Source organism: Pleurodeles waltl, chromosome 3_1, assembly GCF_031143425.1.
Source record: "Pleurodeles waltl isolate 20211129_DDA chromosome 3_1, aPleWal1.hap1.20221129, whole genome shotgun sequence".
Lineage (NCBI taxonomy): Eukaryota > Metazoa > Chordata > Amphibia > Caudata > Salamandridae > Pleurodeles > Pleurodeles waltl.
Genome location: NC_090440.1, coordinates 1,452,466,329 through 1,452,487,811, shown reverse-complemented (window position 1 = coordinate 1,452,487,811; position 21,483 = coordinate 1,452,466,329). Strand labels below are relative to the sequence as shown.

At 40.7% G+C, this 21,483-nt stretch overlaps 1 protein-coding gene across 1 annotated transcript in view; it reads right to left on the bottom strand.

The window, feature by feature from the left end:
* SORL1 (sortilin related receptor 1) overlaps positions 1-21,483 on the bottom strand; it is a 669,532-nt gene that overhangs the window by 231,824 nt on the left and 416,225 nt on the right. Inside the window, exons 31-32 of the mRNA XM_069225024.1 lie at positions 17,812-17,964; positions 17,222-17,368 (exon numbers count right to left, since the gene is read on the bottom strand). Coding sequence (XP_069081125.1) covers positions 17,222-17,368; positions 17,812-17,964 — 300 coding nt within the window. The remainder of the gene's footprint in view (positions 1-17,221; positions 17,369-17,811; positions 17,965-21,483) is intronic.

Below are 21,483 nucleotides of genomic sequence, written 5' to 3'. Positions count from 1 at the left end.
AACTTCACACCAATGTCATGGGTTGTATTAGGTATGGGTCCAATGGTGAGAGTACTCCTCCCATTAAGATAGACCAGGGCATTGGGATGCAGACACCTTTCTGTATTGAGCTAGGTCTGTAGAGAGGCTAATGGATAACTTTGTCCTGTTCATTGGCAATCTGGATTTGTCAACTCATGCTACCAAATCGTACACTCTGGTGTGTGGGCAGCAGACTATCAAAATGAAATGGTATTATGGTAGACTTTTATGTGTACCTACCTTTAAATGCTTGGGGGTACAATTTGACAATAAAGGTTCCTGGGCACATCTAGTGAAAGTAAGGAAGTCATACTGAAGCAGTCCATAGCTGCAAGTTTTAGGTTTTCTGTTAACCCTGGGATCTAATCCCCTGGTTGTGAGAGTTAACATGTTCAAAGCCACGTCTGTCTTGGTGACTGCTTTTGGTGCTTGGACATGGTAAACTTGTCATGTATCACATATCCAGGTGAGCAAAAATGAATTTGTGAAAAGACTGATGACTGTCCCCTCTGGTACTGCTATGCACATCTGCCACTTAGAACTAGGTTTATCATATCTGGGGGATCATGTGAAATGTTCTCCTTTAATGCAGTAGCTTTCTGTTTGGTCCAACACAGAAACTAGTCTTAACTGCCTTGTGAGATCAGATTGTCTGTGGCATCAAAAAGCATGCCATAACCCTTGGCTGACATACATAAATGGTGAATTGTTCATATTGGGACAGCTCAAACTACTTGAGAATCCAGAATGTATTAACTCTATCATGAACACAACTGTTAAACTCAACTCCTGCACTATGCTAATGAGGACTAGATAAGCTTCAGAATGTAGTAAGAGGAAGATGGCTGCTTACAACCACTAATTATATGGAACTTTATATTTTATACCTAATCACTTTTATTTGGTGAGGTTCTGCTTTAACATAGCTAATTGTCTGGTTTCCTTTCCCAAAGATGTGTACAGACACTCAGACACTGCCCGTGTTATTTGGAGTTTACATATTGAATGTCACACTTTTTTTCTGTAAACTTTAAATAGTTCCAAGAAAACAGTTTTTAATGCCCTTACTTGAGATTCTCAATATAAGAAAAAGCAGACCGGCCTTATTACTACTTCAATAACGGCAATCAGAAATTGTTGCATTATGGTTCATAAATTATTTCGGTTGAGGTTAGATTGAGAAACGTGGTGGAAAAGTGATCTAAAGGCACAATATTTTGGAAAGTATTTATCCCTTTGTGTCTATGTCAGGGTTTAATTACTGTGCTTTACTTTTAGAGTGCTAAAGACAGAAATTAATTTATTAATCACATTTGGTTTTAATGCATGCATGTTTATAGTGCGTCTATTTTTTGGTCTATATTTTATATGCACGCTTGCACTTTTTGATTTGCTTTAATTTTTTAAGAAAATTGCACTTAAATATTAAGTCTTCATTGAGTGTTGTTTGTAAATGTATTCATGTTTTTCATGAACCAATTAAAGATTTTTGAACGGATTTATACAGTGAGATACATGATAATCCACAAGCTGTTGGTACTATATCAGTACTTATGCATTCAGATGATGCTGTCTCAATGGCACAAATAGCCAAAGCTTAAAAAAATGTAGTATTTACTTGATAGTTTTTTTCATATGGTGTTGACAGGTCTACTAACTTTTTTTAATTTAATTGTAACTCTGGACCCAAAGCATACAAGAACTGGAGTATTCACAGTTGGGAACCATATATTAAGATTGACAAACAATAACTGTTTTTCATATTTGTAGATAACGTTTGCTAACTACTCAAGCAGGTGCAATCATATAAGCACATAGAAAATGCAGTTTGTTTGACTGATGGAGGCAGTCTCTAGTTTTGCAACTAAGATATGCAACAAAGGCTAGATTGTATCAATAAATATATTTGGTCAAATCTGTTAGTGCTTCCTCTTATGATGCGAGGGCTTGTGGGCAATGATAAATATTTACAATTATGAGAAAACCAATTTTCACTGAAAATTCTATGGATTCTCTTTTAGAAGTGTGAAACTGCCAAATGATCACAAAAGCCTAACTTAGCCTGCTTACGCTTGAACTGACTATAGTTTCATCTCGGTCAAGTACAAACCCTGCAAGGGCATAGAAATATGACTGTGATCTGATTTGCCCAATTCACCCAAGGGCATTTGTAGTCAGAAAAAAACTCTATTAAGAAATTTGGTTTTAATTGTACAACTGCTTTAAAATAAGAAAGAAAACTACTGCAATTGAATGTTCATTCTCATTTGCCTACTACTAATTGTCTAGAATATTCAATAATATGTAATCTATTTAATGATGTGTATGAGCCAGATCTGTTCCCTAGATTTAAAGTAGGAGTGTTGCAACATTGGCTTGCTCATCCAAAGGCTTGGGCTTTTTTAATTTCCTTTCATTACTGTAAATGTGGTGATCATTTGAAACGGTCTATGTTGCATTTCATCTTTTTAAGTTTTCTCTATATAAATGTCTTAAACTCTCCAATGAAATACATTTTATGAACTGTAAAGTAGCATTTAAATTTTTACGATCAATTCCCTCATGTGTTTATCTTACTGGCAACTTTTTTAAATGTGTGATGTGGGAGTCTGGCTAGTGACCTCTTTTCATGTAACTCAATGATTTAATCTTAATGTATTAGAAGTATTGAGTGCGTTCTATGTTGATAAACTTTCTCTGACTACAGAAAGCAGTCTCTCTTAACTTTGCATGTCATTTCAATCCATAACAACAGTGAAACAAATTTTATATACAGCATTACATATTATACTTTACCCTAAATGGGATGGTGCATTCTCTAATGGTCATTAACTGAAGTCAGATTATTTTAGTCTAGGCCCCATCCGTCATAGTGCTACCTGTGCATCAATACTAGATTTTCAGACAATAGACCTCCTCGATCAGCAATTACATGATCATGCATATGTATACCAGCACAACTTGAGCAGAGCCTTGTACCATAGCTGCACAGTAGATTACCTCATATTAAATAATGGGCACCCGGAGTAACAGTACAAAACCATTTTATCAAGAACATACACTATTAGGAACCTCATGTCACAGCAGAGGTACAAGTTCCAAAATAAAATAAAAAAAATCTGGGAGGTTTCATGTTAGAAATATTTCTGTTTCCTGGTCAACTGCTCCTTTCTTTGAGTTGTTGTGTCCTTTCATAGACCTCCGAGGAACATGAAAAAAGTACAGGCAACTAATGTCAGTATGCTAGATGTAAACCCGCCTTGTATGGGTTCCAAGTTGCCATATGCAATGGAGAGCGCTCAGCCGCAGCTGGAGCAACTGACGAAACACCTTTGGAGAGCTACTACTGAGAAAATATTTCTGGATCCCTTCTCGTATTTGAAGCATATTCAGAAACAGAGGAAATGTGAAAGAAGATTGCCGGTCTGCCAGAAAGATGACTTGGGTATCAATAAATCATAATAGCATTACAGGAGCAAGCAACATGTGGGGAAGAAGACATCCTTCTAATTCAGATCCTACAGTATTGTTGTCAGTCAGATAAACACTTGCCAGATTAAAAGACTGGCATAGAACTCTTAGATGTTCCATGTTAGAAATACAAGTCCAAAATGTTTTAGGATATGATGAAAGTAAGAGGCCCAGCGTTGTTTTATAATTTGCCTATAATTCTGGCATGTAGATTACATAAATTACAGATATTTACTAAATCCAACACCCTGAACTGATGATTAAAGGCGGCTAAATCACTAAAAAACAAGACAGCAAGAATACACAAGTTACACAAAGCTTTGGGAAAATGCACAAAACTTTGTGAAAATAGCTTTAGACACAGTGCCTCTATCAGAGGCAACTGCTGGCTCTCAAAACTAAATAAAACATCTAAAAGACAGATGTTTGCATGCCTGTCACCCGCTGCCAGACGAAGAGGCTCTTAAAGATTTTTCGGAATAGCCAAAAGTGAACATATTTGAAGGCTCAATTAATAAATGCAGCCAGGATATATGTTTAGATCACAGACTGAATGGAACCATAAATATGTGACAATATGAAAATATGCATTCATTTACTGGAGCCCTATCTTTGTGGAGAATTGTTTAAACTCTTTAAAGTATCCTTAACTTCATGACAGTAGTATGCAACATTTATCTAATACATGGAATCCCAATAAAACTCTGTATATTGGCCAGTTTTCAAACAACATATTTCTTAAAGTAACTCCTTAAAAAATGAACTGACCCTCCTGGGCATGTGCTTGGCTGATTTAAGAAAGTGCGTCAATTTATAGATCTGTAAGAACTGGGTGCGTTAGTAGGTGATCGATGTTTGCACTGTCCTTCCACAGAGCAATCTTCTGCACTGGCTGTGATGAATTCTACGTTTAGTAAAATGTTATCCAGGTCAATAATACGGATTAGCAATATACAGTAACTTTTACCATCATCTGAATACAAACCATTTGCTGCTTCTTCTAACCAAGTTTACTCTAGATACTGTATTCACAAAGAGGAAGGGGTAGGAACAATGTTGATTTATACAGGTCTGCACTCATAAAATGTCCTGTATTAAACCAAAAGGGGAAGCATCACCAGCACTCTCACCTGCTTACCACAACAAGTAATGAAAATTGTAGGAGAGCTGAAGCAGGCACAGCTTCTCCACCAGGCCCCAAAGAAGAAGTTACCACAGCGGTGAATCCAAATGACTTTGCAGCCTTCAATATGCCTTTACAGCCTGTATTTGAAGGTGTGTGCTGTGTCCTACGTACACGGAGGCAATCGAGCTGCAGAGTGAAATGCTTAGCACCTTAGCACGGGAATCAGAGAACAAATTACTTACCTTTGCCAATGCCTTTTCTGGTAGAGTTTATCTAACCACAGATTCCTCACTTGTGAATTATGCAAGGCACCAGACTGGATCCAGAGAATTTTGATAGGAATTTCCTCGCAAGTCGGTAGGTGTAGCTTCATGTTGGATCTGTCTCGCCCCAGATGCGAAGTAGGGGCCACTATATCTTCACCACCTTCGCACACAAGCACTTTTTTGGACCTCTGTCCACACCATCGGGCACAGAGCCCATAGAAATTAGAATATGCCATTGTGCAGATCTCTAGTTTGAAACATTAATAATGGACTGTATGACATCCTTCCACAGAAAGGGTAGGAGGATAGGTCGGTGAGAAATCTGAGATTAGAGAGAGTCTCTACCTGAAAAGGTAAGTAACTTTTTCTTCTGAAAGAGACATCTAACTGCACATTTCTTATTTAAAGAGTAGATACCAAAGTAGTACTTCCCCAGGTTATAGGACAGTGGAATGGCTCAGATCAGGAAACCCTGCCGGACCGATCAAGCAAAGTGGCCATCTTGCTGGACCTTCCTGTCTAGGCAATAGTGCTTTGTTAATGTGTGGAGACGCCCATGTAGAAGCCTGGGCGAAATCCAGGACTAGCATTCTGTACACCAGCGCAGTGGTAGCAGCTTTCTCTCCAGTGAAATGAGTGTGCAAGCCTTCTGGGGCTGCTTTTTTGATATCCTACAGCAGATTCTAATATGAACGCTAAACCATCAGGAACTCGTTCTCATCTGCAGCACTTTGCCTTTTTTCTCATTGGAGAAGCTCACAAACAGTTGATGGTCTAAATATTGGTAAGCAAGGATAGAACACCACACACAAACAAATTTTAGTATAACACAAGTCTAGTTACAACATGTGATGTCTAGTTTCCATTGGATAGATGAGACAAACAATACATTGATGTCCAAATCAGAGTTCTTGACAGGTGATGTCTTTATTGTCAGGAGTGTTGTATTTAGGGTACACAAAGTACTTCGATTGCAGACACAGCCAACACGTGTTTCGTCACACTGGTGACTTTTTCAAGGCTATTTGGGCGTAATACTGGCATGACAAAGTCAATAGATCAATCAAAAAAGTAATACGAGTCCATGTGTCTGAAAACGGGCTAGTCCAAATCCGAAAGTCGTATCATGCAAAAAACTCCAAGATAAGTACAGGTATGTCAATATCATGGACCATGATAAGTCCAGGAACAAGTTTGTAGCAAAAGAGAAACAGACGTTTGTCGGCACATCATTTAATACTTGGGATCGCTGTTTCTCTTTTGCTACAAACTTGTTCCTGGACTTATCATGGTCCATGATATTGACATACCTGTACTTATCGTGGAGTTTTTCGCGTGATGGGACTTTCGGATTTGGACTAGCACAATTTCAGACGCATGGACTAGTATTACTTTTTTGATTGATCTATTGACTTTGTCATGCCAGTATTACGCCCAAATAGCCTTGAAAAAGTCACCAGCGTGATGAAACACGTGTTGGCTGTGTCTGCAATCGAAGTACTTTGTGTACCCTAAATACAACACTGCTGACAATAAAGACATCACCTGTCAAGAACTCTGATTTGGACATCAATGTATTGTTTGTCTCATCTATCCAATGGAAACTAGACATCACATGTTGTAACTAGACTTGTGTTTTACTAAAATTTGTTTGTGTGTGGTGTTCTATCCTTGCTTTTCTTCACTTGTGTTAAAGTATTCCCCCTTTTTTTGACACTTGATTTTGCCCATGGGTAGTAGGGCATCAAGTTCACCAGCACCACTTCTGAACGTACTATATATTTGACCAAATTGTGCTTACCTTCCTATGAGTGCGGCCTTTCTCACCCTTACTACCCCCCTTTTTCTAGGTCTAAATATTGGTCTCTGGTCCAATCAATGTAAAACAGAGGGCCCTCTTAAAATCACAAAGGCGGATGCGATCCTTCTTTTAGATTAGAAAGACGGAGCGTAGAAAGCTGGCAAGGTGATGGATTGCCCAATGTGGAAGGGTGTACTACCCTCAGTAGGAATGTCACTTTTGTCTGGGGGACCAATTTGTACAATAATATGTTGGTTTCAGGCTAGACAGGGACTAGAGTTCTCTCAATCACCTTGCAGATGTAATGACGATGAGCACCAGCTTAATGGTCAACAGGTGTAAATGACAGCTGCGCATCAGTTTAAAGGAAAATGCACATCAGGTAAATAAGGTTCAAATTAAGGTCCCACTGCGGCATCACAAAAGGTACTGGTGGGATCAGCCCTTTCAAGAAATAAATCACAACAGGTGATACGAAAAGTGATGGCTGATCTGGTAAGTGTAAAAAGGCCAAAAGGGCTGAAACACCACCTTTAACCTACTGCCACTGAAAGACCTTGCTGGGTTAAAGACAGACAAAACAACAATATGTCAGCCAACTGTGCATCTAAGGGTTAGATTTTGCTGCTGGGGAGGGAGGGTTTACCAGGCACCAAACTTCTCCCAGCATCCTGTGTATAGAGTTTTGGTGGATTTACAATTAGCTGCAAAGATGACTCCAATATCTTCAGGTGGGAGATCAAAACGATCAACTGTCACCATTCAATCTCCATGCATGGAGGTGCAGGTTGTGCAGGCTCAGGATGCAGGACCTGGTCCTGTTACTGCAATATGTGGTCTTCAGCAGGGTCAGAATATATATGCTTGTGGCCAGATTTTCCATGTACCACACTTTCCATGTCCAGTCAGAACCCACTAGATCAACTTGGGCTCAGTCTTTCTTGATCTTTTTAGGCACTTTGAGCAGGCGTATTAGGGATAGAAAGGCATACAGGAGTCCTGAAGCCCAGCTGATATGGAAGGTGTTGAGGAGGATAAACAGCCTTGGGAACTCCAATGTGTAAAAGCTATAACATTGCATGTTCTCAGCAGTGACAAATGTTGAAGCCAGGGTTCTCATCATCACTAGCAAAATGCCCTGTGACACCCTCCAAGTGTAACTGCCATTTGTGATTTGCTAGCGAACAGACTTTGCCTGCCCAGGTGTTTTAAAGATCCTGCCGGGTGCTGGCAATCAGGAATATGACCTGAGCCTTCAATTGCTTCTACTGACACACAGCCTCCTGGCACAGGACCCAAGACCCAACTCTGTCCTGTTTGTTGCAATACCAAATGGCAGTTGTGGTGTCCGTGACAACCTGTAATAGTTCCCCCTATGAGGGTTGAGAGAGTGGCTTCAGCGCCAAGGGAATCACTCGCAACTACAGCAGGATGATATGGAGGACAGTCACTTCCAGAGACCCCCTGATCTCCACCTCTCTCAGATGACCTCCTCAACACAGTGGTGATCTATCCGTCGCCACAATGAGTTCTGGATGGGTTAGGGAGAGTGCCTGCCACTGTTCCGGTTGCAGTCGAGAAGTTGCAACTGTAGGCCTTTTACAGTCTCCTTCAACACTTGGACAGACTCTGACAGCTGTCTTTGGTGACGTGTCTACTGAGACTTCAGAGCCCAATCTTTAGAGCCCATAAGTGCCACCAGGCATGGTCCATAAATAAGATAAAGATAGCCAAGAAGCCCAGAAGGCTCAGAGCCACTCTCACTGAGACCCAAGTCAAGGGTTGAAACATTGGGATCATAGCATGACTGTCCTGGACTCGTTGAGGCCAACGAAAGCTCGGAAAAGCACAGTATCAAGGATGTTACAGAGAAGGGGAGGAATTGTGAAGGAGTCAGGTGTGACTTCGGCACGCTAATGAAAAGCTCATCATCTGGAGGTGGTTTGGGACTGTTTGAAGTGAGCCCCGCTTCACCAGCCAGTCACTTATGTATGGTAAGTCTGGTATTCCCAACCTCTACAGAGGAGCTGCAATCACCACCATCACCTTTGTGAACACCCCAGGCACACTAATAAGCCAAAGGAGAGCATAGAGAACTGAAAGTGGTTTTGGCCTACCTAAACTAACGAACCTAATACTGCATGTAGCCTCTGTGAGACTGCAGGTCAGTCGGTGTTGCTGTATGGGTGGCATCTACGGGGGATGTGACAGGAAGGGTAGGGAGTAACAGTGTTCCACACTCTGGAACACCTGCTGGCTGAATGGGATGCTCCTCCACCCAGGGAGGCAGAAGATGATCCGACTCTCATTGTGCGATCATGTCATGCTGAGGCTGACTTAAAGTGGTTTTGTGGCAGCTGAAGGAGGGTGGTGGTGCAATTTGGGTAGCACATTGCCACTGGGGACCTGGATGCGGTCAGCTTGGTTCTCTGCTTCTGCCTTGAAAGGACTGACGCCTAGGGGAATTTATAAGGTGAGGAGGAATGTGCAGTTAGAATTCTCCATCGGAAACATAAAAGCAAAAATTAAATACTTACCATCAAAGTGTTTGTAAAAAAAAATTGATAAATAAATAATCAGTGAAGGACAGCACTATATGCCCAGGGGACATTAAGAAAACACGCAGCGGCAAAGCCAATAGGCCTGGCTTCTACTGTCTTTTTTTAATGACAATATTGAATTAATTTAAACATTATTTAAAGAATATATGTATGCTTTTAGGTTTCACGTGCAATGGTGCTTGCACCAGTGTTAGGTTTTGCATATAATGCTGCTTGCACCATTTTGGCAAACATATCGTATTCAGTACATACTCCATACATACAGAAAGAGGATTCTGATGAGACTTCTTCCATCATTGGTTTGAGATATCATTAAACACATCTTACCTACAGTGGCATTTTATTCTCACATTCTTTTATTTGCTTAGATGTGTCCTTTTGGTTTTTGTGGAATGAATGAGGAACTATTTTATTTTGGAAAAGTAGACAGCTCAGGGTACTTCAGAACTACACATTATATTTAATATATTAGCCAAAGGGAATCCAGTTCAAGGGAGTTTTAAAGGAGTCCTACTCCGCTGATAGAAGAATTGGGGAAGCAGAGGATACAGTCCCCCAGGAGGCCCTTCTACAGAGTGTCCAGAACCCGCATGGGGCACTCCTGTGTCCCTCACCTACCTCCTCTCCCCACCTTCTAGTTAGCCCATCCCCGCCCTCTATGACCCATGGAGGATTGGTTAATTCTGCCAAAGTTCTTCTGGGGTCCTCTTTCCACTTCAGGGCTGCAGGAACCCCAGATATTGAGTTTCGAGACTTCACCTTGCTTGGATTTAGATCTCTGTAGGAGATATGGGTATCAGGTTAAGGACTATTCCTTGCCACCTGGGGGTCCTGTCTCTATGCTTCCACTGAAGGTCTGCATTTGTTTAGCAGTACCTCGTCTAGTCAAGACTGTGTACTCTCACTTATATGTAACTCTTTAGAAGTAATTGGTGATTTGCCTAGTCATCCTCCAGACCAGGAGATTAGGTTCTCCACTTCCCTGGTTAGCCTGGAAAACCTGCTTTCCTCAAATTTAAAACTTCTGAAGACGTTTGTAGGGTGTTCTTCATTCTGTGACGGCTATCTTGAAGGAATTGTCTAAAAAGAACAAAAGTGGGAGTTTGAACCAAGGCCTCTAAGGGTCACTGGCTGTCCCACCATTGTTATCAAAAGAGCCGGAGAACACAATGGTGCATTCTTATGTGGAGGCTAGAACACAGGCAGGTAATCCCCAGTGTAAAGAGACTATTGCTAAAAGGGCACTGGTTGACAGCCCAATGGACTTCATACGATTTATTTTTCACCCCTCCCTGGTTAAAAGTAAGCGGCTGGAAAAGTCTATACAGAATGAACAGGATGTATTCCCAATACTTAGAGACTTGTCCAGTAAGAAGAAATGTTCTGTGGTATCTCCTGTTCCTCTGCCAATAGTGGGAGAAAAACAAGAGGAATAAAATCTAAATGAAAAGGATTGAAAAGACCAGTTGGAAGGATCACTAAGAAAGTACACTTTTCTTAGGCGATAAATCCCTTGCAAAAATGCATGGAGGTTTCTTTTGTGTGCTATCCCCTTCACCTCCCGGCTGCACAGATCGCATCTGGCCCTATTGGAGCAGGCGCTTGGGAGTTAGTGAGGGGGTCTGAGAGTGAGTCCTCCTTTGATCACCCCTCTGGGCCGTTTACCGCATTGAACCCAACAGCCCCGATATTTTCGTTCACCAGTCTGAAGGGAGACTCTAATGGCTTTGCTCATTTGCAAGGCATTCCCATAACCGGTTGTAATGTGGACTCATGTATAGTCAACTTTATCCCAATCTTTCATCGAGACTTACATTTGAATATATCTACGCTGTTAAACTGTTTCTCGGAGTCTGACCCACTGAGGTTAATTCAAAGCTGTGAAATGGACCTTGTTTCTTTATTGCATTCTAAAGTGGGCTTTAAGTCAAGGACTTATTTTCGTTCTATGTGCTTGACCAATCTGGTCCTACGAAATACTGATTATTTGCAGTGTATTTGCAGTATTGATGTTGTTCCCTATCTGGGTTTTAAACGTATTGGTACTAGTGATGGGATGTTAGTGGAAAAGGATGAAGAATGTTATATGTCACATGAGTCACCCAACTCTAACGACCAGTATGAGTTTGGATCCATGATAGATTTGCAGGACCTGACAGTTTCCCTTGAAGGGAATGACAGGCAAGTGTTACTGCGGGAAGCACCAACTGCTTCTGACAAAAAAAGCATTAACGGTTTGGATGGTTGGAGCTGGCTCCCGAGTGCCTTAAATAAGATGCGGGGTCTAGGTTCCTGTTTCAACCCCTTAACTAGCATAGGCCTAAAAATTGTCTCATGGAATGCTGCAGGGGTAAAATATAGTAGGTAGAAGTTACTTCTTAGTCCTTTAAGACCTGACTTGATTTGCCCCCAGGAGACATGGCCTGATAGGGATTTACTGTGGGACGATTACTATGTGATAGATTGCAAGGTCACTCCTTCTAGAAGGGGGCTTGCTAAAGGGGAAGTCGACTGACGGTTATCAACTAAAAACAAGTGGAATTATGATTGTTATAAAGAGCCTAGCAACCTTTTCATGGCCTTAACCTTTCAGGTTCCTAATAAGATCGGGGGCTTTACCCCCCTGTTACTGGTCAATGCTTACATTCTCCCCGAAGCGGACTATGACGCTCTGTCCAGAAGGTTTTTTCCTATGTATGCTAGTTGAAAATCTAAATTGCAACATTTCCAATCACGTTATGCATTGAGTCTGCAAGGTTGAGAGCGAGGAAGCTCTATGAATCCCAGCCAAACCCCCCCCCCCCCCCCCCCCCCCCGGTAAGAACAAATAAGTGAGGGAAACTCCCACTTGATCGGAGAAATGACTGTATCATAGCAAATGGGAGGTCTCCCTCAGATGCAATATTAGATTATTTGGTGCTAGGTTACACCTCCTCCTCGTTGTTAAGAGACTTAAAGATTATAAATATCCCTGTTAGTAACCATTTGTTTCTCTTTTTCTAGCTGGAATTAAACATGCTTATCACAGGGTCCTGGGAGTTGGGAGGGTTAGTCCCTATGTTTGATAAAAAGACAGAGAGGACCCATTGGGACCATAAAAGGATCTCAGACGTGTCAGATTGTAGAACTTGCTGTTGTAAAGATGGATTGCTGGGAGGGGGGTGAATGGGAACACTTTGCTAAGTGTATAAAGCAGCTGTTAATTAGCTCTTCTATAAAATCTTCTAGAAGTAGTCACAAGGTGATTCCTCATCCATTACTCACCCTGAATAGGGAAATAACTAACTCTCTGGTTAGGATTCAGTACTTGGAGTATTTTCCTGAAAGGAACTCAAGGGTGGCCCTATTAAAAAGAAGGAGGCGTTTGATGGCCGGTCTAGCAAGGGACTGTTGGGATGGGCTCTGGATTAACCTCAGAGAAGCAGCGGTAAAGGGTCAGGCTAGACGATTTTGGTCTTGCGGGTCAGGAATGTGCTCTTACCCTGTAGCCATAGCTGAGGCTCGTTGGACTGAATGTATGGCCACAGTTTATGTGTTAAATGGGGAGGAGTCGTTTCGGCCTTTCGAAAGTGAGATGTCCCAATCTGGTGATTTTCCCACAGTAAGGGAGACCGAGCTGGCCATCCGAGCTATGCACCTCTCTGCCACAGTGGGTCCTGATAAATTACCCATTTCTGTGATAAAGCAGGATATTTGCTCATTGGGTAAGATTTTATTTGTTGTTTTTAGAAGGTGTTTCCTAACCAGAAGTATTCTGTGTTCCTGAGTCGGAAGTATCATCATGTCTTTATTTAAGAAGGGCGATCGTAATTGTCCAGCCAACTACCAGCAGATCGCCCTGCTGGATGCAGTGGGAAATTTGTTTGCTAAATGTCTGCTATCCAGACTAACTATTTGGGCTCATGAAAACAATATCATTCCCCTGGAGCAAACAAGGTTTAGGTGTAGACACAGAACAATGGAAAATATGGCAGTGCTTCAGGAAATCAGAGAAAAGTATGTGAATGTAAGAGGTGGAGTAATCTATGCTGCGTTTATTGATTTCTCAACTGCTTTTGACAAAGTGGATAGAGGCTTGTTGTGGGGAAAGCTTGCTAACTTGGGTATGCCTAATATTTTTCTTGAGCTAGTGATTGCGCTTCATTCTTCCGCTTGGTGTAGAATATTATTAGGGGGGGGGGGGATAAAGGTTTATTCCAAAAAATACCCACTCTGAAAGGATTAAAACAAGGTTGTCTCTTGGCGCCTTCTCTCTTCTCTTTATATCTCAGATCTTCCCTCTTACCTCTCTCAGAGCGAGGGCTTTCCCCAGCAAATCGGTGGGAAATCTGTAGGCTGCTTACTATACGCTGATGATACCATAATTTTCTGAAGGCTTAAATAATCACCTTTAGTTTTTGACCAGTATACAGAGGCCCATTTTTTTTAAAGGTTAATGCTTCTAAAAGCAAGATTATGTGCCTCCATGGAAACACAAAACATGAAGTTTCCTAATTTTCATTGGTCCCTGGGGGCCCAAAAGCTTGAAGTTGTAAACTTGTATACTTTCTTGAGAAAGATAATGTGTGGGAATCTTAATGACAAGGCACACATAGAAAATAATATAGGTAAAGCTGGCTATGAAGCAAGAGGTTTAGGGGCCTTGTATAGGGCAACTAGGAGGAGGCACTGTGCACATCTTTCAGTGGTCTATCGGGCAACAATTCCAGCATCCCTTCTATATGTCTTGTAATTGATCGATTTCTCTAAATGGTTTTTTTTTTTAATCTGATGGAAGGTAAAACTCTTCGAAAACTCATGTTTGTTAACTCAGCTACCTTTGTGGCGGCCTTAAGGTTGGAGATGGGTTTAGGAAATGTGTTCATTCAGGGCTTAGCAGGGGGTCGTACGCTAGGTTGCTTGCCTCGCAGGGAGCAAAGATAATACATTAAGATCTTTGCTGAAGAAAGAAATTTTGGCAAACAATTTCAGGTTTACCATCTGTAGGAATTTTTCCTACATCTTTAAATCACTAGAGGTAGGAAGTAATTAGGTCCTGGCTATTACCCCCCTCACAATTGAAAATTGGCTTGAAACAGGTCACGTGGTCTTTAAGCTTCAATTAGACATCGAAAGTTGTGCAAAAAAGAGATGCTTTCTGAATTTAGCGGATTCGATTTTAGTAAAAAAAAAAAAGCGCAACCTTATATTGCCTGGAATCTACCACACGGGGTTAGGCGATTTTGGATTTTGCTCCGCCAGGGATTGCTTCCATTGAATGTTCTTTTGGCGAAATGGCACGGCTCTGATAAGTAGTGCAACTTCTGTCAAGCTGAAGTCCAAGATATCAATCATGTGCTATTTGCCTGCACAGCTTTTGTCTCTTTTCAGCATAAGTGGCTAAGAACCATTTGTCTCCAGCTCTCAATTCTGTCTGTATCAGAGTTTCTTCAAGCCTTGTATGATCCTCCCAATAAATTTTGTTTTAGAATTTTTAATTTTTGTAAATGTTTTTTTACATTTATACTAAGTATATGGAATTTAAAGTTGGTGTATTTCGTGTGTTAATTCTAATGGTTGTAGGGTGAGGGGCGACTTGGGATTTCGTAGTGCAAGGGGTAAGGTATTGTTTGGGAAGTTTTTTTTAGAATATTCAAACCTTTTACATCATCTTTAATCTTATCCCAGTTTAAGAAGTTTTTAACATGATGCACTTTATGGGGGGAGTCCATTGTTTGTTGGGTGAGCTGTTTGCTTATGTATGCGTTTAATTTCTTTCGCTCTTGATTCCTCAGTTCCTCATCATAAATAAACAAACCTGAAACTTATTAGCTGTGGTATTATGCTGCCTTTGCCACTGTAATTCTTGATTTTCATATAAGTATGAATTAATATGTAATTAATTGATGGGGAAGGATTTTCTCCTACCTCAGATATGTGGATTTCTGTCTGAATTCTAGTATCTTGTTTTCTTTTGTGCATATTTGAGTAGTCAAATACATTTATTTGCAATGACTTCTGCAGAATATATATATATTTTTTTTAAATAAAAACCCTTTTTTTTAAATCTTTAAATCTTTACAGTTATGAGGCACGTCCATCATGTTGGCCTGAGCATGATCATTAAGCTCAAGAGAACGCACGTTTTCTGATAATGACATGGATTTTCACAGAACAGACCATCTATCATCCTGCAGATTATCTGTTTGGTCACATCTATAATGAGGTGCATGAACGAGGCCTCTCATGATCCACAGATAATACACGTCCTACTAGCATAAGTGCAAACACATGGTTATGTGCCTTTTGCAAAAGCATCCTCCCTGGCCATGATCTGTTCAGTTAAGAAAGGGCACTGCAGAAGCTCCAACGGGGACAGCTCCGGATGTGCACATGGGATCCGCAAACAGTACTTTCAGCTAAGGAGGAAAACAGACTTGAGCTTCACTCAAGTTAATAAAACGCTTAAAGGACGGGTCAAGAGGAGGTTGACTAACAGAAAATCAGGGGCCATACTCAAAGCTTGTGGATATCAACTTGGTAGCAGGCGATGCACCACAAGATGGAGAAGCAGTCTAAAATACCACAAGAGCATCTTCTTTAAAAGATGGAACCTTCTAATCATCAGTAGATAGGCCAAGAATATCAAGCACCAGTTTTTCAAGAACTAACAATGACATTGATCTCAGAGCCAGGAAACAGCCTGCGAGCTCTTGTAATGGTCAAGAGGAGATTTCCTATTTGAAGGGAGAGGAAGAGCCTTCATGTGTATGCTTCTTTTTAGATTTTTAATGATGCAAGTAAGCTGTCTTTCTTCAGACTTATGAGCTGGAAGTCAATGGTAGCAAAAAAGCTAAGCACACCTGGGGCTTGGAATGAAACAGTTTGGTCTCTCTCTGTCTGCCTGATTATCTCTTTGCCCAAAAGTGAATACTGTAAGGGTTTAGTAGAGTTGTCCTGGCTCCACATGCATCACTTACACTCACTGCAGTAACCAGAATGAACATTAGCTTCTAACACGATTAGCAAGGCTTGAAGATTAACAGCTTTTTACAACAAATCACGAAACTATCTGACAGTGGTACAACGCGATTAACTTTTCAGGAACAATTTAGCAAAAAACTGAGAATTCCAATTGAGGGAGCTCTGGATATGCGACTGCACGGTGCAAGAAAGAACAAGTGTCAGAACTGAGAATAGCCTCTTATATGGACTCTCTGCCATTCTGGCCAGTGGATGGAACATAGCTGACTGGAGCTACTGAGGCATCACCTGGAAGGGGTTCAGCTTCAGGGGAAAAGTTTCTGGATCCCATCTGGCACCTGCATGATATTCAGAAATGAGGAATTTGCGAAAAGAAGGGTCTACCAGATTTCACACCAAAGAGCTAATGCAGTTGTCTAAATTTAGAGCTCATGGGGTACCCAAAACCACTTTGGCCCATTCATTCCACCATCTTTCTTAACTCTTGGTATACCTTATCAGCATTTCTCTTTATTGCACTTCTACTGTTATTCTATGCATTTTCTTCTTATTCAAACCTGGTGCGCTTTGGTCCTTTCACGCAGATTCCTGTCCATACATACTGTCACAGCCATTTAACAAGGCTGCTTTGATTTCCCCGCCATATTCATTAAGGCCAAGGAGGCTGGGTAATTTGACAAACTGGCGAAGATCATGCTCTACTGCTATCATTTTTGAGCTATGGGCTCCAGGGGTAGCATCTCAACACTTCCTTTTCACTGCCGGAGCACATCTTTAAGTCGGCAGTACAAGTCAGAAAGGCAATGGGCTGAACTGTAATGAATGCTCAAATATTATACAGCTATATTGCATGGGATAACATCTATAGGGGATTTGACACCAGGGCAGATTTAGGTTTGAGCACTAAACGTAAATTCCATATCTTAATCTGTGGTGTTCAAACAGTATGACTATTTTTCACACTAAATCGCACAAATACCAGACAACCCCTTAAAAGTATTGAAGCACTCACAGCAGTGGACTTCATCAGTTCCGTCCAGACAGTCTCTATGCCCATCACACTTTTTCCAGTTTGGTATACATTCTGTCTTTTGCTGACATTCAAATTCGTACACCTGACATCGACCACGAACATTTGTTGTAGGTGTAGAGTTGTGAACTTGAAAAAAGAAACAGGATAGTAAGTGGAAAGAAGTTTCTCACATTTTCTGCTACCAAACACTCTAAGAACTAGATGACATGGTATATCCTCCCACTATAAAAAACGGAGTCTTCCAATATATGACACTCATGTGACATCAAACACTGTGTACTTTTTTTCTTTAACCACAAATCACAAGTGCTAGGGCATGCACACACAAAACAGACTTGTTTTGGAGCTTTACTGGAATGCATGCATTCTTTAACTTGACCCAAAAATATTCACCACTAAGGGCACATTCCTTGCAACATACTCATAATTCAACGCAAATTAAAAACACCAGCTGACCCAGTGCTAATTGTCAGGATATCCACATACCAGATATTTTTCTGAGGAAATAGTTGTTGACTGTACACTAAAGCACATCTAATGCGAAAGATAAGAAGAAGTTTAAAACTTACTTGATGTAGGACAACCTTCCTCATCAGAGCCATAAATACAATCTTTATAGCCATCGCAAACCCACATGTTCAGGATACAAGCACCGTTATTACAACGGAAGTGATTAGGAAGACATGAAGCAGCTGCTGCTGTAGTAGGGTTCAGATGGGACTCTAAAACATGACCAAAAAAACGAGTTAGCTAGTTTGAGTATACTACAGTTTTCAACAGATCTCTAGCCACAAATCTGTAAGACTGCAACCAGAATAATTGACAGCTATGGTAGCACACAAGGAATTAAATAATTAAAGAGATAATGTACAGTGACCTAGTAAGAAGTGTTAAATTTACATGCATTCAAAGATTAAACAAATATTGAGTTGGTTATGGATCAGGATTACTGCACACAACTAACACAGATGGAGTTTTTCTGCCAGTCTAAAATCAGCACTAGTTTAGAAACTAATTTCCTCAAATGTAGGGTGGTGAACAAATGGAGAATTTAACCCAAGCGCAGCAAATTGAAAGAACTTTGCACTATTGGGAAAGACTTTCCCAAGAGCCCACATGCTAGAGCCCCAAACATCAATGCACAGTATTTTGTAAACTGTTGTAAGAACAAAAATGCAACACAGTATTCTGTGCTACCCCAGCAGTAAAGAAGAACACTAATGAGAGCAGTAGGAGTAGCATGTAAAAACTGAATTTTCAAAAACAACTTTTACAAAAACATTGTTTTCCTTTAACATTTTAGACTAAATTAACTATTGTATTTCATGGGACAAAGACCCAATTTAGCTTAAAAATATCTGTTTGTAAGTTAGCAACATACTTTAAAAAAGTAACATTTGTTAACTTTGGGTGAAGAACATTTTGTAACTAATTAAAGCATTCTGAATACTTTGGAATGAAAAAAGGACATTTGAGAATAACTGAATTGAATGTGTGTGTGTGTATGTATGTATATATATATATATATATATATATATACTTATATATATATATATATATGGAAAATGTCACTTACCCAGTGTACATCTGTTCGTGGCATTAGTCGCTGCAGATTCACATGCTGTGCACATCCCGTCATCTGGTGTTGGGCTCGGAGTGTTACAAGTTGTTTTTCTTCGAAGAAGTCTTTTTTCGAGTCACGAGACCGAGGGACTCCTCCCATTTCAACTCCATTGCGCATGGGCGTCGACTCCATCTTAGATTGTTTTCCCCGCAGAGGGTGAGGTAGGAGTTGTGTATGCTAGTAATAGTGCCCATGCAATGGAGTGAATACGTCTGTACATAATGAAGTTTAAAGTAATATATTTACAAATTTACAAATGTTCAAGATCAACTTCTAAACGGCTACAAACTCCCGGGGAGGCGGGTGGGCGCATGTGAATCTGCAGCGACTAATGCCACGAACAGATGTACACTGGGTAAGTGACATTTTCCGTTCAATGGCATGTGTAGCTGCAGATACACATGCTGTGCATAGACTAGTAAGCAGTTATCTCCCCAAAAGCGGTGGTTCAGCCTTTAGGAGTTGAAGTTGTTTGAAATAATGTTCGTAGTACAGCTTCACCTACTGTGGCTTGTTGTGCCGTTAACACATCTACACAGTAGTGTTTGGTAAATGTATGAGGCGTAGACCATGTTGCTGCCTTACATATTTTGTCCATTGGAATATTTCCTAGAAAGGCCATGGTAGCCCCTTTTTTTCTGGTTGAGTGTGCCTTTGGTGTAATAGGCAGCTCTCTCTTTGCTTTAAGATAGCAGGTTTGAATACACTTAACTATCCATCTAGCAATGCCTTGTTTAGAAATTGGATTCCCTGTATGAGGTTTTTGGAAAGCAATAAATAGTTGTTTTGTTTTTCGAATTAGTTTTGTTCTGTCAATGTAGTACATTAGTGCTCTTTTGATGTCTAATGTATGCAGTGCTCTTTCAGCTACAGAATCTGGCTGTGGGAAGAACACTGGTAATTCTACCGTTTGATTCAAGTGGAACGGTGAGATCACTTTTGGTAAAAATTTAGGATTTGTCCGTAGAACTACTTTATGCTTGTGTATTTGAATAAATGGTTCTTGTATGGTAAATGCTTGAATTTCACTCACTCTTCTTAGAGATGTGATGGCAATTAAAAATGCAACTTTCCATGTTAAGTATTGCATTTCACAAGAGTGCATGGGCTCAAAAGGTGGACCCATGAGTCGTGTTAAGACAATGTTGAGGTTCCATGAAGGAACTGGTGGTGTTCGTGGTGGTATAATTCTTTTTAGGCCTTCCATAAATGCTTTTATGACTGGTAACCTAAATAATGAAGTTGAGTGCGTAATTTGCAGGTAGGCTGAAATTGCGGTTAGATGTATCTTTATTGAAGAGAAAGCAAGCTTTGACTTTTGCAATTGTAGTAAGTATCCTACTATATCTTTGGCAGATGCGTGTAAGGGTTGAATTTGATTATTATGGCAGTAATAAACAAATCTCTCCCACTTATTTGCATAGCAGTGTCTAGTGGTAGGTTTCCTAGCTTGTCTTATGACCTCCATACATTCTTGTGTGAGGTCTAAGTGTTCGAATTCTAGGATTTCAGGAGCCAAATTGCTAGATTCAGCGATGCTGGATTTGGATGTCTGATCTGTTGTTTGTGTTGTGTTAACAGATCTGGTCTGTTTGGTAGTTTGACATGAGGTACTACTAAGAGGTCTAGTAGTGTTGTGTACCAAGGTTGTCTTGCCCATGTCGGTGCTATTAGTATGAGTTTGAGTTTGTTTTGACTCAATTTGTTTACTAAATATGGAAGGAGTGGGAGAGGGGGAAAAGCGTAAGCAAATATCCCTGACCAGCTCATCCATAACGCATTGCCCTGAGACTGATCTTGTGGGTACCTGGATGCGAAGTTTTGGCATTTTGAGTTTTCTTTTGTTGCAAATAGATCTATTTGTGGTGTTCCCCACATTTGGAAGTAAGTGTTTAGTATTTGGGGGTGAATGTCCCATTCGTGGATCTGTTGGTGATCCCGAGAGAGATTGTCTGCTAACTGGTTCTGAATTCCTGGAATAAATTGTGCTATTAGGCGAATGTGGTTGTGAATCGCCCAATGCCATATTTTCTGTGTTAGGAGACACAACTGTGTCGAGTGTGTGCCTCCCTGTTTGTTTAGGTAATACATTGTTGTCATGTTGTCTGTTTTGACAAGAATGTGTTTGTGTCTTATTATGGGTTGAAATGCTTTGAGCGCTAGAAATACCGCTAACAGTTCTAAGTGATTTATGTGAAACTGTTTTTGCTGTATGTCCCATTGTCCTTGGATGCTGTGTTGATTGAGGTGTGCTCCCCACCCTATCATGGAAGCATCTGTTGTTATTACGTATTGTGGCACTGGGTCTTGAAAAGGCCGCCCTTGGTTTAAATTTATACTGTTCCACCATTGAAGCGAGATGTATGTTTGGCGGTCTATCAACACCAGATCTAGAAGCTGACCCTGTGCTTGTGACCATTGTGATGCTAGGCACTGTTGTAAGGGCCGCATGTGCAACCTTGCGTTTGGGACAATGGCTATGCATGAAGACATCATGCCTAGTAGTTTCATCACCAGTTTGACTTGTATCTTTTGATTTGGATACATGGTCTGTATCACATTGTGAAATGTGTGAACTCTTTGTGGACTTGGAGTGGCAATCCCTTTTGCAGTGTTG